The sequence below is a fragment of the Thamnophis sirtalis genome, unplaced genomic scaffold (assembly GCF_051295495.1).
Source record: "Thamnophis sirtalis isolate CommonGarterSnake01/CBP01778 unplaced genomic scaffold, rThaSir2_p1.2 scaffold_11, whole genome shotgun sequence".
In the NCBI taxonomy this organism is placed as follows: Eukaryota; Metazoa; Chordata; class Lepidosauria; order Squamata; family Natricidae; genus Thamnophis; species Thamnophis sirtalis.
The window spans coordinates 40934242-40950965 of record NW_028261391.1 but is presented as its reverse complement, the minus strand read 5'-3'; the positions used below and the strand labels follow the sequence as shown (position 1 = coordinate 40950965).

At 35.6% G+C, this 16724-nt stretch overlaps 1 protein-coding gene across 3 annotated transcripts in view; it reads left to right on the top strand.

Moving 5' to 3' along the window:
* The window catches only part of STAG1 (STAG1 cohesin complex component), a 193925-nt gene that overhangs the window by 162027 nt on the left and 15174 nt on the right, over positions 1–16724 (top strand). For all 3 annotated transcript variants that reach the window (XM_087725598.1, XM_087725597.1, XM_087725599.1), the window contains 11 exons: positions 951–1054; positions 1982–2074; positions 2166–2255; positions 2407–2610; positions 5011–5081; positions 5435–5522; positions 6851–6931; positions 9235–9327; positions 12784–12958; positions 15251–15390; positions 16314–16415. In XM_087725598.1, the coding sequence (XP_087581724.1) occupies positions 951–1054; positions 1982–2074; positions 2166–2255; positions 2407–2610; positions 5011–5081; positions 5435–5522; positions 6851–6931; positions 9235–9327; positions 12784–12958; positions 15251–15390; positions 16314–16415 (1241 nt within the window). The remainder of the gene's footprint in view (positions 1–950; positions 1055–1981; positions 2075–2165; positions 2256–2406; positions 2611–5010; positions 5082–5434; positions 5523–6850; positions 6932–9234; positions 9328–12783; positions 12959–15250; positions 15391–16313; positions 16416–16724) is intronic.

The following is a 16724-nucleotide window of genomic DNA, read 5'->3' as shown; positions in this document are numbered from 1 at the left end:
GTAAACCTTTCAGAATCACTTCAAAGTGAGATGGGCAGCAAACAAATTTAATTATAAATAAAGTAAACATAAGAGTTTAAAATATTGGAAGAGCACTTGAGATTTCAATTTAATTAAGTCAGCTTGGAACTGACTTAAAGTATTTTAAAAAAACTATAGTGGTAAACCATTGATAAATTAACTACAAAACATATTTAGTTTATTTAGCCCAAATAATCATTGCTAAAGAGTGGAAATATATGGATAACATATCAGTGGCTGGATGGCATGTTAAGATCTGGTCTGCAGCTTTATTGAAAAGTCTGACAAAGTCCATTGGATGATAAATTAAAGTTAAAGGAAAGAATCATTGTTTTACAAAGAATTTTATTTATATAAGAGATAAGCATTTTGGAAACAACTTCTGTCAAACATTATGGGCATGTTAAAATTTATATCAAATTATATGTAAATTTTGTGTAAGTCAGATAAAATTAATTAATTAACAAAACAATTCATAGATAGCATTTTACCCTGTAAAGTCATTACATGACTGTGTGCAAGTCTTAAACCTTTTGTCATGGATAAGTGAATCACAGGGTTGTTAAGTGACATCTGGCTTCCCCCATTGAGTTTCCTTGTCAGAAGCTGGTTGAGAAGGTTGCAAATTCCAGGGATGCTACAACTATTGTAAGAACATCCTGTTGCCAAGCACTCAAATCATGATGAAATCATGACAGTCATAAAGGTGAAGTCAATGTATTCAGTGCTTTAGTGACTTGGAACAATCCCTTTAAAAAAAAAAAAAGTGGTTTTCTTATTTTCAGTCATATGGCTGCTACTATTAATGCTACAGGTTTTAGAAGATAAAATGATTTGTTGTTTAGAATATTGAGCCAAAAATTGTAAAATCATTTGCATAGATTAGTTGCCACATTTCATTAGTCCATCTATATTCTTTATCTCTGTAGCGATGTCTGATCGTCAGGAAAGTGCACTTATAGAGTTAATGGTATGTACAATTCGACAAGCTGCAGAAGCACACCCTCCAGTGGGCAGAGGAACTGGCAAGAGAGTAAGTTTTTTTGATACTTTTCTCTTAGACTTTTTGTATGCATGTTTTTTCAGTGATTTTTAATAAATACCTTAATAGGGAAAAATATTACAAATGATATTTGAGTTTAATACTCTATTTTGTAAGGACTTTTTTATAAAATGCTAATTATTGAGATTTTTTTCTAGAACAGTGACAATTCAGATGCTTTTTGTAATCATGTCCAGAACATAAAATGTTTGCCTTGATGAGCACTCATAATGATAATGGCTTAAGATGCTAGAAAATCTGTCAAATATGTTAAATACTTTGTATTTTTAAATAACTTTACAGGTAATCCTTGGCTAATAACCATTCATTCAATGACTGTTCAAAGTAACAACAATGTTAAATAAGGAGGCTTATGACTAGTTATCAAAGTTGCAGCTATAGCAGAATCCCAAGTCATGCTATCACAATTGGGGAGCTGGACAATTGGCTCACAATTATTATAGTTGTAGTGTCTCATGGTCATGTGATTGACATTTGTTAACTTCACTGCTGGATTCCATCAAGTAAAGTCAATGGCGAAACTGACAGAAGGTCACAAATGGAGATAACCTGATATAGACTTAACAGCTGCATAGGATTTGCTTAATAACTACCACTGGAACTGCCATCATAACACAGTGTGTCACATGACATCACATTTTATGATGTCACTTGGTGATGGAGTTACCAGTCCAATTATTGTCATTAAATGAGGACTACTTACATTCTTTCTTATCGCAACATTCTCAGTGAGATTTTTTTTTCCAATTTGAGTTATAATGGTAGTGTCCTATTAAAAACCAGCATATTAATTTGCAGATTAATTAAGCTGCTGTATAAAGAAGCCACAATTTATATTTTGATTGGCAATATTTATATTACCACTGTTTATGATATGATAGTCCCCCTATTTTTCAGGTTTTAACAGCAAAAGAAAGAAAAACTCAGATAGATGACCGGAACAAGCTAACCGAACACTTTATTATTGCACTTCCCATGCTCCTATCAAAGGTATGTCAATAGAATGTGATTCAGTAATAATAGTTGTATGATTCTTTTTCTAATTTGTGTATTAATTTTTATTTTTATTTTCTATTGCTAGTATTCTGCTGATGCAGAGAAGGTAGCAAATCTTCTTCAAATTCCTCAATATTTTGACTTAGAAATTTACAGTACAGGAAGAATGGAGAAGGTATAGTACACCAAAATGGAAAAATAATCTGAGTAATACTAATTTGAAGGTTTTGCAAGTATTTGGGATTTTATATTTCTGTGCTCTGTTGTCATGTTTAAGTTAGAATAATTACTTCAAGAATTGACCAAAATTTCTCTTTGTTCCACAGCATTTGGATGCTTTGTTGAAACAAATTAAATTTGTTGTAGAGAAGCATGTGGAATCAGATGTTCTTGAAGCCTGCAGTAAAACATACAGCATTCTGTGCAGTGAAGAATATACCATTCAGAACAGGGTTGACATAGCTCACAGCCAGCTCATTGATGAATTTGTGGATCGATTCAACCATTCTGTGGAGGATCTATTAAATGAGGTTTGCTTGTATCCTGTTTTCCCTAGAATAAAATATCTGCCTACATATTAGTACCAGAACGTTATTTTAATTATTTAATTTTTTTTGTTTGCATCCCAGAACATCAAATGAGAACTAAATTTCTATTGTATTGGTGGTATATAAGAGGCCTAGACAGAGGTGGGTGGAAAACCACATGAATATGTTTACCACAGAGAACAATAGAAATATCTTTTTCTGCTTAAAGATATTGTATTATAAAGTGAAGTGATGCAAAGAAATTAGTTCCTGACAGTTGGCCGTGATGGCACAGTGATTAGAATGCAGTATTGCAGGCTAATTCTGCCCATTGCCAGGAGTTTGATCCTGACCAGCTCAAGGTTGACTCAGCCTTCCATCCTTCTAAAGTTAGTAAAATGAGGACCCAGATTGCTGGAGGCAATATACTGACTCTGTAAATTGTTCAGAGTGTTGTAAAGCACTATGAAGTGATATATAAGTCTAAGTGCTATTGCTATTAATGATATTGTGATTCTAAATTAGTTCCTAAAACATTTATTGCTTCCATTAAGTTTGAAAGTGGAAGAGAAGCCATTTGTATAGTCAAGACCTCTGACCATACTTCTAATAGATGCATTGTTTCAAATTTGAATAGTTTCCATTATTTTTAACTTCTGATCCTTAAGCGGAACAGGAAAAATTGTCATTAAGCAGTGATATGAGCCCCGATGGCGCAATGGTTAGAGTGCAGTACTGCAGGCCACTTCTGCTGACTGCCAACTGCCTGCAATTTGGCAGTTCAAATCTCACCAGGCTCAAGGTTGACTCAGTCTTCCATCCTTCCGAGGTGGGTCAAATGAGGACCCAAATTGTTGGGGGCAATATGCTGACTCTGTAAACCGCTTAGAGAGGGTTGTAAAGTACTGTGAAGTGGTATGTAAGTCTACGTGCTATTGCTAAGTATGGGATCACAGACTGCCCCTGATTTTACCCCCCCCCCCTTTTTTTTGCTGCAGTGGTTAAGCAAATAACACATGTTACAAGAGACATTATATAACCACTACTTGTGACCATTAGGCTTCCCTGTTGACTGTAGGATGCTGTGACTATCATAAATGTATAATGGTTGCCAAGTGCCCAAATAATGCAACTGTGGGGATGTGCAACACTCATTAAGTGTGAAGTCTAATCATAAGTCATTTTTTCAGCACTGTTGTAACTGAACAGTTGCTAAATGAATGGTCATTTAAACAAAGGCTACCTGTACATAGAACCCCTTGTTTGCATAGGACCCTTTTATTTGCAGAGAGAAATATTCATGTAACATGAACTTTTATTTCAGAATTAGAATTCAATTAACTTGTAAATACATATTGTAATTATCGACTCATGGAGTAGGAATAATACCATATCTAATTTAAATCATATGCTAAATTGTTTAGATAATTTAGCCCTTTATACATCAAGTCAATTTTATAAGTGAATAAAGAATATAAAAGTATGGGTGTTAAAATTGCAATTTATCTCCAACAATATACATAATCTTCCAAACAAGCCCATATTCCTATTTTTAAGTCTATTTTAATTGGTGATCCTCCATTTTAGAACAATTAATCAGTGGAACAACTTGCCTCCAGAGGTTGTGAATACTCCAATACTGGAAGTTTTTAAGAAGAGATTGGATAACCATTTGTCTGAAGTGGTGTAGGGTTTCCTGCCTAAGCAGGGGATTGGACTAGAAGACCTCTAAGGTCCCTTTCAACTCTGTTATTCTATTCTATTTTAGTATTAATATTCAACTTATTATTTTCTTCAATATTTCAATAATTCCTGGGGTTATTTTACACTTGATACAAATTCTTTTCTTTTCTTTTTCAAAATCAGAAAGAGTTAATTTGTGCACTTCAGAATTAATATGAGAATTTATTTTCTAAGAGCATTAGCTAGTCATACATATATCGTCATATATGATCTGATTCCTTAATTCCTGTCAAGCATGTAGGTTTTTCATGCATACTTGCATTAGGCAGATCAAATCTATATTTAAATTGGTCAGTAATGCAACAATACATTGGAGAATCTTACTTGCAGTTCAGTGCTGAATCTTGAAGGTATGTATATATGAGACATGTAGTTCAAAAATCCTGTTAATCATTAGGATCTATGTAATATTAGGATATTGGAATATTTGGAAATGGTAACTTTGGTGAAAATTTTAAAAAATGGTAAGGTGTCTCCAGCAGGGCCTGGATTTGAGAATCAGTTTGAGATTTTGTAAACTCTATTGAGTTTAGTTTCTGAAATACAAATCGATACAAATTCTCAACAACCATTGCTATACATAGGTAGGAATCTACACTCTTAAACATAAGTGTAATATATAAATTGCTCAGCCCATGATCCAGTTTGTTCTGTTTCCAGGGAGAAGAAGCTGATGATGATGATGTATACAATGTTCTTTCTACTTTAAAGAGATTAACATCATTTCACAAGTATGTGGCTTTATGAAGTTTTATAGTTATTTAAAAATGGACAGTCATTTATACTGCCAAGAAAAAATAAGCAAAAAATTAAGCAAGATTGGAAGGCTTCTATTGTTAGAATAGATATAGAGATAAACTCTCTTTCCCTCTCCCTCTCTCTCTCTCTCTCTCTCCCTCCCCCCCTCTGTATGTAGCTACTTTATGCAAGATGTAGGGAAGAAACTTCATAGTTTAAGAAATCATATAGTTTATATGTTGTACTTAAACTCCTAATTATAACAGTGATTTTATTACTGAATTTGTTCAATCTTTACTATATATGTTTGTTTGTTTATTTAATGCATTTTTAATTTCTCTCGAAGCGCTCATGATCTTACAAAATGGGATTTGTTCAGTAACTGCTACAGGTTATTGAGGACTGGAATTGAACATGGAGCTATGCCAGAACAGGTAAATAGCAAGTAATGTGTGCTGCTGTATTCATATAATACAATATGAAATGGATTTGGTTGTTCCCCAGTAAAACTGTATATGTAATTTTTTTATATTGCTACTTTTCCTCTTTTTAATGTTATTTTAATAGTACTACAATACTATTAAAGTTGCTTTGACAATTGAGATGGCTAGGCAGATGGCTGGATGGCTGGGTGGGTGGGTGGATGGATGGATGGATGGGTGGATGGATGGATGGATGGATGGATGAATGAATGAATGAAAGAATGAATGAATGAATGAATGAATGAATTTCGTGGTTACCAAAAGTCCATTAAATTGAGTTGGACTTAAGCGATTAAGGCAACAGGTTAGAAACCAGGAGACTCTGCATTCTAGTCCTACGTTAGGCATAAAAGCCAGCTGGGTGACTTTGAGCCACCCTCTCTCTCTCTCTCTCTCTGTCTCAGCCCAAACCACTTCACAGGGTTATTGTGAGGAAAATAGGAGAAGGAAGGAGTATTAGGTATGTTCACTGCTTTGAGTTATTTATAAAAGTAATAAAGGCGAGATATTTTTAATTAATGTTTTTTACATTCATATCTTATATTCATTTGAGGACTGCAAAAGTATCAAGTTCTTTATTTCTCCCATAATTTTTCCTTCACAACAGTTGTATGAGTGGGTTAGGCTAAATGATAAAATGTGCCCCATAGTCCTTCAAATTAGCTTTATTGCTAAATAGAAATGTGACTACTTTAATCCATGGAAAACAGGGTAATTTTCATCAGCAACTTGGTGTTTTCACACAGTTCTCTTGGCACCTGATAAGACTTCTTGTCCCCTTTTATTTTTAAAGTTTTTTTTAAGTTTGAAAAATAAGGAGAAAAATAAAAGTAAGAGAAATTGTCATGCTGTTAAGCAAAAATCAGTTTCACAAGTTTCGTTTTAGAGTCCTGTAACAAATTAGATGCATGCTATTGAAATACATAGTTTAAAATTTGGAACAAGCTACTTTAAACCATACCATACATTTTTAATTTGAGATGCTCAGGCTGTATTTGAGCTTTCCTCGCTTTCTTTATGTACACTGAGAGTATATACACCAAAGACAAATACCTTGAGTGTCCAATCACATTTGCCAATAAAGATTTCTATTCTATTCTAAACTATGCAATTAAAATGTCAGTTGATTGTAGATATTATTTGTCCTCCATCTCAATTAATAAACTGGTCCTTTGCATAGTCTTAAATCCTCTAAATACATTGTTTGCAAACAATACTTCATATTTGCTGCAAACTGTGCAAACTTCATACTTATTTGTCTGCTGTGGATTTTGTTTCAGATAGTGGTTCAGGCTCTTCAGTGTTCCCATTATTCTATTCTCTGGCAGCTGGTAAAAATTACAGAAGGATCTCCTTCAAAAGTAAGATACTATGGATCACAGTAAATTCTAACACTGGGAGATAATTGAGTTGATTGTCCTACATTCTTTCATAAATGCCCTACTTCTGGCATCAACAAGACAATATTTACTGTATACAGGTAATGCCCAATTTGCAGTCAACTGTTCAGAGTTACAACAGCACTGAAAAAAATGACATACTACCAGTTCTTGCAGAACTGTCGCAGCACCATCAAATTTGGGGTGCTTGGCAACCAGCATGTATTTTATGTCAGTTGCAGCATTCCGGGATCACATGGCCATTTGCGATCTTCTAAGCCAACTTCCAAAAAGCAAAGTGAAGGAAGGACGTTGGATTCACTTAACAACTGCATGATTCACTTAATTACTGCAGTGACTCACTTAACAATCATGTTGCTTAGCAATAGAAAAATTGGTCTCAAATATGGTCATAAGGACTACCTGTAATACATTTTGCTTTTCAGTTACCCTCTAAGCATATGTTACATGTTTTTCACTACAGCTTTCAAGGGTCATATGGCTCCAGTTGAGAATTACTATTCTATATAATTTGAGCTGGGATTTTTCTTGCATTTTAACTGAAGTATTAATATGTTTCCAATTAAGTCTGCTGTAAGATTATAGCCCTTGTATCTAGCTTCTTATCTGAAAATCATAGTTCCCACTTACATACAATAGAAAAAAGTTATTTATTTTTCTTCACCCAGCCTGCATATACACATTTGTATATCCGCTCTTATGTATTGCACAAATATATAATTAACATAACTAGAATAGACGAATAATCATTTTATTGTGAAACCTTAATAGTATGTACATAATTCATTAGCTGAAGTTCTTATATCACATTAAGTTTCCTCAAGGTCTAACTCTCTGGAAATGAAAAACAATTGCCATGACAGAATCACAGTTTTAGTGTATAGATTTTGAAATTACATCTTCATGTGAATAAAAGTATGTAGAAAAGTGCTTGACTCCCACAAATTATGGAAAACTTTTTTTCCAAATACATTCTTTTTCCCTATTATTTTATACTCACAAATCCATTCTGTTTTCTTAAATATAATTACTGTTTTCCTAGGTATTGTTAAGCAGGTAGTCCTTTATGTGTGACCACAATTGGGAGCAGAAAATTTGTTAAGTGGTGTAGTCATTGACCATACCTGATTTTATGACCTTTTAGCCACAGTTGTCATTAAGTGAAATATCACATAATCATGATTTGTTACCCTCCCTGCTGGCTTCCCTATTGACTTAGCTTTTCAAAATCCAGCTGAGAAGATTGCAAATGGCAATCATGTGACCCTAGAACTCTGCTACTATTGGAAATGAGAGCCAGTTTCCAACCACCCATGGCTTATTATAAGTCATTTTTTTCCAATGCTGTTGCAATTTTAAACAATCAATAAATGAATGGCTGTAAGTTGAGAGCTCCATGTATATTTATTCCCCCCCTCTTTTGGGGTGCACTGCAATGGCCATAACTTTGGGGATCAGTCATAAGTCCATTTTTTTCAGAACTATCATAACTTTGAACAATTGCTAAAAATATTAGTCGAGGACTACTGTTCATTGAATAATATGACTTGGTCAAGCCTGGTTTTGGTTTCATTTTGGAATTATATTGCAAGATATATTGATAAATATATAGGTAGACTTTTCAAGTTGTTAAAGACTATTTTTGAGAAAGGTTGTTTATATTGAGCATGTAGATTCGCCAAGGGAGTTATATTGAGAGGTTGGAAAAGTACTGTTAACTAGATATCATAGTCTTGATTCAGAAATAGTTTTGAAATTATTTTCTAAAAATTAAAAATTGGCATAATACATTTCTTTTTGGGCATGGTATCTCTTTTATGTCCTATGAGAATAGACATTTTATAATTTTTAATAAATTGTTATTGATTATATGAATATTATTTATTAGGGTGATTTATATTATTAGTATATTGTTTAGGTTTATGTGTCTATTTTATTTCTTCTTGGTATTTTCTTTCACTTGGTATTATCATTTCATAATAGGAAAAGAATCTCTTAAATATTCCCTTCTGAGGCATCGAAATACAACTTTAAAACTAGGTATTGCAGTAACTCTGTCCCATCACTTTCCAAATCTGCTTACTGCAGGTCTATTTTATTCTTGGATTTTATTATTTAAATTGTGATATTGTGAGCCAATTTAGAGGCGCCATCTGCAGCTATTATTCCACAGTACATTTTCTTTCTGTCTATTCTGAATATTTTTTTCCTGAAAATGTTGACTGATACTGAAAATTGGATAATTGTTCATATGTTTCCTCTAGGAAGATTTATTGGTATTAAGGAAAACAGTCAAATCATTTCTGGCTGTCTGCCAACAATGTCTGTCAAATGTCAACACTCCAGTAAAAGAGCAGGTAACAGTTAAATACAAAAAACATGATGACAGTATTTTACAAACTGTTATATATCTTATTTCCTACAAAAATCCCAACACTAAGCTTTCTCTATCAATTTGGATAATTTGTAAACTTTTAATATTTGTTCTAATTTAATTTTGCCTATTCTGGGAGCCTTTTGTGAAGGTTAGATGTAATTAGTCACACAATTAATATGGTTTCATTCTGAATTAAAATTGAGGTCTGGCTAGATATTGGAAGTTAATGGAGTTCCAGAGTTTATTTCTAATTGTGTTTTCATATTAGTTTTCTATATTTTACTTCTGGTTTTGGTTACTAATGAAACATGCAAACAAAAATTTAATTGAAACTTTTTGCTATTAACTACTAATGCTATATCTCTTTCTGATTGAAGGGTAAAGATCATTTACTTTCCCCTTAACTTCCATAAGCACTCTTTTAAGTATATAATATAATATTTGTGTATATGCTTTGCTGGATGAGATTTGTGATTTTAAACATTTCTCATATTAAAACTTGAGTAATTTGCTCACCATACTTTTTAAAACGCTGCTTATTTTTTTTTAAAATCTACATCTACAAGTATACTTGCTGAAGTGTTTCTCTTAGTTATAAAAGTGTTCTTCAATAACAACAACAACAACAACAACAACAATAATAATCGCAAAATACCAGGACTTAAAAATCAAAATTCAACGACTATGGCACAAACCAGCAATGGTAATTCCAGTGGTAATTGACACACTGGGTGCTATTCCAAAAGCACTGGAATTACATTTAAAACAGTTAAAAATTGACAAAATCACCATCAGTCAAATGCAAAAAGCCGCACTGCTTGGATCTGCACGCATATTACGAAAATACATTACGACGTCCTAGGCCCCTGGGTTGAGCCTGACTAGTAACCAATGCCAAATCCGGCGAAACAACTGGCCGCTGTGATACAATTGCATAATAATAATAATAATAATATGGTTTGGAAATATTATTGCATGAGTGCTGCCATACTGGTTGTAATAACTGCCTAAGGAATCTATATGAAAAGATATGGAGAAACGATTATGAGGAAGAAAGATGCAAATGCTTTTGTTTTTGTATTTCATCTTCATTACAATTACGAGTGAACATAGAAATGAACTCTTGAAAGAGTTGAAGATTCATTTTCAGAATATACTGCATAGCTTCTTTGTTGCTGTTGTCATTGGATGACGGTATAAAAAGTATAAAAAAGCAAATAGACTTGCTACTTTTCCTAGACATTTCTTGGTCTCAGTAACCTTTCTGGGAAAGGAAGAGGAATACCAAGAAACTGATTAGAATGTAATGAATTCAGTAATTTATCTTTTACTGTTTTAAATTTTGGTCCAGATTACTTCAAGAATTATTCCTGGAAATATTACTGCAGAATGTATCTCTAATTTTTTAAAATTATGTTTTTATTAATCATTTTTGAGGGGGAAAAACATGAACAAAAAATTATGTAGAGGTCCTCAGTCATCCAGGTCATGGTTGTCCCAAAAGTGCTTTTTCAGGAGGCATCTGGACTTTCTTGTTTTTTCTTTTGAAGACATTTTGCTTCTCATTCAAGAAGCTTCTTCAACTCTGACAGGATCGTGGAGAATGGAAGGATTTATATTCCTTGCAGACAGCTGGTAATCTGCATACTTTTAGAGGGTCTTTGAAGCACTTGGAGGTTTATCTGTGTCCTCAAGGTCACCTGAGTACTGCTCCTGCTTCCTGTACTCTGCAGTTTTTCCTCTAAAAATCCAATCCTACTCTCATACCATTAAAAGGGTGTTCATCCCAAATTGTATAGCTATGCCCACGTCTTCCCATCCCTGCGCCAGGCTCTTCGGAAGCCTGTTCGCAAGAGAGCAGCTGCCCAGCAACCCCCCTCTCCAGCTGGGCAGAGCGCCACTCACCAACCCAGTGGTATCCCGAAGGCGCCAAGCCACAGGAGCTGGGGGGACCAGGTGATCCAGGTAAGAGCCAAGGTGGCGCAGTGGTTAAATGCAGCACTGCAGGCTACTTCAGCTGACTGCAGTTCTGCAGTTCGCTGTTCAAATCTCACCGGCTCAGGGTTGACTCAGCCTTCCATCCTTCCGAGGTGGGTAAAATGAGGACACGGATTGTTGTTGGGGGCAATATGCTGACTCTGTAAACCGCTTAGAGAGGGCTGAAAGCCCTATAAAGCGGTATATAAGTCTAACTGCTATTGCTATTGCTATTGATCGTGCAGTTTGGCGCCTTTGGGATACCGCTGGGTTGGTGAGTGGCTCTCTGCCCAGCTGGAGAGGAGTTGCACGAGCACCTGTTCCATCCTCCAGCTTCACCATGACCTGGGCAAGCTCTCCCTGCAGGGCCAGGGCACTGGTGGCACTGCCATCCCAGCACTGAGAATGGCTTCTTTCAAACCCCAGAAGTCTGCTGCCGAGTCTTCTGGGAGTCTTCCAGCAGTTGAGCCACAACCATAGAGTAGGAAGCACACTCCCAGAGCAGCCAGTGCCAGAAGACTCTCTGCCCCAGCAGACTCGGCAGCAGACTTCCGGGGTTTGGAAGCCAGAGAAGAATCCATGCTCTGTGCTGGGATGGTGGCAGTGCCCTTGCCCTGGCCCAGGTTGTGGTGAGGCTCGGAGGAACATGAGCCGGGGGCGGAACAGGCGCTCGCGCAACTCCTCTCCAGCTGGGCAGAGCGCCACTCACCAACCCAGCGGTATTCCAAAGGCTCCAATCTATGTGAGTGCCTGTTTCCCCCCCCCCCAACTCCCCCAGCTTGTTGCGTTTGGGATACACTGAATCAGTGAGTAGCGCTCTGCCTTGCTGGAGGGGAAGGCTTATTTTTTTGGGGGGGGTGTATATTTTTGCCCACCTCAAAAATCTGGCATGGCCTTATTTTCAGAAGATGTCATATTTTCGGGGAAACATGGTATATAATAACAACCCAGAAGTGTAGTCATAGCCCACTCCTAACTATCATTGTCGCTGTAATTGCTGCCTAGGAGAAACAGGCCAGAATTACTGTTGCTGCATTGCAAAAGAATCCTCAGCAGATGTCAGGCAGAGTTGTGGCCATCACCAAACAACCAATAAGCCACTTACAATACTGCCTCACCCAAAGCTTCTGCTGCTTCGACAAAAGCAACAGCTTCCAATTCATAGATCAAACCAGGTCTCACTTCCTCCAAACCAACAAATAGCTTTGCCTCTCTGACATTCCAGAAGCTATTTGAAAGTGCTGTGATATTCTGGACCTTCTGACACCCGGCCTCACCAGTCTAGCTATCTGCACCTAACAGATAGTTCAACTATGCACAACCTATTACACATTATCCATAACTTCCTAAAATTCTTAAGTTAAAAATGTAGCCACATATGGGTTTACATTAGAATGTTATATACCTGAGCCTTTTTGACATCTGTAACATAATTGATTAAATTGTTTTTGTATTTCAGGCTTTTATGCTGCTCTGTGATCTCTTGATGATTTTTAGCCATCAGCTGATGAGTGGAGGCAGAGAAGGTCTTCAACCTTTGGTGTTTAATCCAGATTCCGGTCTCCAGACTGAACTTCTTAGCTTTGTAATGGACCATGTCTTCATTGACCAGGATGATGAGAACCAGAGCATGGGCAAGTATTAGTTATTTTGATGTGTACTTATAAATAAATAATTGCAAATGGTTAGGAAACACCCCCCCCAGCTTTTTTCGTAAGTTGAAAGAACTAGAGAAAATCACAAAAATACAAAGACCTGCAAATAGAAATAGAATGACTGTGGCAAAAGAAAGCAAAGATAGTACCAATAGTAATAGGCACTTTGGGTGCAATCCTAAAGAACTGGAGCACCACTTGACAAAAATCTCTATCAATTGCAGAAGGCAGCTTTGCTTGGAACAGCTTACGGTCCTGTGACTATACCTGTAATACCTTCAGACAACAACATTGTTTAACCCAGATCCTTAGGAAGGAGGCTTGATAGGTGGATAAAAGTGCCAAACATGTGGCTGACTGTGTGACCAACAATAATACAAATAGCAATAATAAGCTGGTCTCTTCAAATCATCCTATCTCATGCACAAAAGAGAAACAGTAACAGAATTAAAGTAAGTTCATAGCATTTCTGAAACATAATAAATGTTTGGGAGAAAAAAATAACAAACAATGGTAACATCTCTCTTCTCCCTCTCCAACACACTGTGAAATCCAAGTATAGCTAATAACTATAGTTGGTACAGATAATCCCTCAGGTACGAATGTTCATTTTGTGAATTTTCACAACAGGTTTGTTCAGAAAGGGTACTTACATTAGAAATTCAAAACTGCAATCAAAAAGAGGCCTCTGTAGCCATGTGACTTGGATTCAGTCACTGCTGCAATGGTGGCCGTTTTTAACTCTGTGACTTGCCTGTGACTTTCGGGGTTAAGACATACAATTTCCTGAAGCCAGCAGGTTTTTTTTCTTTTTTTTTTGTTCCTGGTCACATGGCCAAACAAGAGCCAGTGATCTTTGCAGCCAGTGCAAGTTAGTTGGGAGCGGGTGGGTATTAGGGTGTTGCATGGGCTTGAGGACTAGTGCTACAATTGAGTGCTAGAATTACTCTTGTGTTTTAAAATATTCTTTTTTGTTATTCTATAGCATTGTATTGTTTGTTTGTAAGCACTTTGGGAACTGTTGTGCTTTTTAAGTACTATATTTTGCAAACTATTGTGTTTGTTTGCATTTGCCTTGAAGCTGCTTGTAGAAATGCTAGTCAGCATCTACACAAAGCATTCTATAACATTGTGTTTCTTTGCTTTTATTTTGAAGATTATATTATTGTAATTTGTAGGTTTTAAATTTAAATTGCCTCTAGAGGTTGTGGTGCCCGATGTCTGGAAGCTTTTAAGAAGAGACTGGATAGGCATTTATCAGAAATACTCTCTTGTGAGAGCAGTGGGTTAAACTAGATGACCTCAAGGTCCCTTGCATCTCTGTTACTGTTGCAAGCCAAGAGTTCTATAAATCCTTCCGCCATCTGTCTCTGGGTGCCTGGCTAGAGACTCTTAAGCTAATTAGTGGAATGAATTAATTAGGTTTTTTTTTTAAGCAACTACAGTCGGGAGAGCTGGGTAAATTACCACCTCAACGCCCTCTGAGCAGCTGTCTAAAGAAGTTTGAGCTAACTAGTAGCAAATGAGTTTTTTAAAAAGCAACCGCAAACTCTGAGAGCCTGCTGGCAACTGGAAACTGCTGATAAGTGGTGCTGGGAAAGCCTTTCAGTTCAGTTAACGATGACAGTGATAAGTTAATGAATCAGAGGAAATAGTAAGTCAGATCTTCATTTAATGAGCCATTTGATTCCATTAATGAATTTAATTTTAAAAATTCATAAAAATTGAGTCTGATTCATTTAACAATTTTATTTTACTTATGAACCTAATGAACAGGCTCCATTAGGTTCGTACCTCGAGGACTACTTGTAGTTTCAGGAGGAAAGGAGGAAAGGGGCCAGGGCAGTGGTGAAATTCAAAGTTTTTTACTACCGGTTCTGTGGGCATGGCTTGGTGGGTGTGGCAGGGGAAAGAATACTGGAAAATCCCCATTCCCACTGAACTCTGGGGCCAGGCTGAGGTGGTATTTGCCAGTTCTCCAAACTACTCAAAATTTCCACTACTGGTTCTCCAGAACCTGCTGAGTTTCACCCCTGAGGCAGGGAGACTAAATGTAATTGAGTATCTAGAAAGAATGCTGCCAATCAAATCTTGGCCAGGAACAGTACGGTATTTTTAGTAACTTTCTCTTGTTGCTAGTTAACAACGATCATAACATAACTATCCCATCATATTTTAGAGAACTGTAGAATGTATCTATTAGGTAAATGAGAAATAATGACATTAAAAAGCAACTGTATTTTATTTTATTTTATTTTATTTATTGTTTAGAGGGAGATGAAGAAGATGAAGCTAATAAAATCGAAGCTTTACACAAGAGAAGGAATCTTTTGGCTGCCTTTAGTAAACTTATAATTTATGATATTGTAGATATGCATGCGGCAGCTGATATCTTCAAGCATTACATGAAGGTATGATTCTGTGCTCTGTTACTTTGTCCTAACAAATCAGATTTCCCAAAATATATGGATATATCTAAGGTTAATTTTATTTTGGTGAAAAGTCAGGGATACATTTTAAAGTGATCCTCCGTTTACTTAAACGTGGTTGAAGAGATCCTCTCGAACAAAATAAGATGAAGTATTCAAAGCTGCATTAAGTAGGAACAAATCATTGAAAAGTTTCCAATGCAAAACTTCCATTATAAATACGTCTATAATTTTAACTCTTTCCCAGTGAATAATGTTCTTGAGTACTTTGTCCAAAATATTTACAATTGAATTATTTTCGTAACACTACAATTGAAAAATATTACTTTATAGTTCTTGATCTTGTGCTTTGGAGTCAATCCTCATTCCTAACAATTGCCTAAACAAATCCTTTTCTGGCAAGATCATCAGAAATGATTTGCCATTGCCTTCTTCTTAGGATTGAAAAACAATAATTGGTCCAAAGTTACCCAGCTAGCTTTGTGCCAAAAGTGAGTTCAAACATGGGGCCTTAGCTACTGTACTACTGGGTGTAACTGGATTTATTTCTTTTTGTTAATGATCATTATTTTTTAACACTAGAATTCCACCATACTATTTCTGCATAGCAGTTATCTTGACTTTGGGTTGGATCTTAGGTCTTTGCATGGAGGTATAATGAAATAGAGGGAGTTTTTTATACACAAAATCTTACCTTATGTACAAAGAGAAATTCAGTTGGCAGTATAAAACTATTTAACTTAACACGATTCGAAATTAGCATTTATTAATTAATTCTCGTGTAGGAGGGATGGTTCATTAGATAAGACAATTTAAAACCCCACATTAAGGGTTGATTAAGAAAAAGATAGTCAATAAAAATTAAATGCATTGTTAGTTAAAATGTGCTTTTTTCTTGCTTTTAGTACTACAATGACTATGGTGATATCATTAAGGAGACATTGAGTAAAACAAGACAAATCGATAAAATTCAATGTGCAAAAACTCTCATTCTCAGTTTACAGCAGGTAAAAATCTTTAGCCCACACTAATTCTTAAATAAGTCTTGTATACAAATAACTTTCTTCATATATTTGAATATTCTGTTGCTATCATGTGACCATAGCATAGAGTTTAATATGAATATTTATAAACTATTACAAAATTTCTGATTTGGATAATCTGGAACAGTTACAAATTATCATCTATGATCAGTTCAGGACTACATCATAAAATTATTTTATTTATTTGTTAATTTATAGCATCCCCTTCCTTATAGGAACTCAAGGCAACATTCTGCTATTTTTCTCCATAACAACCACCCTATGAGGTAGGCT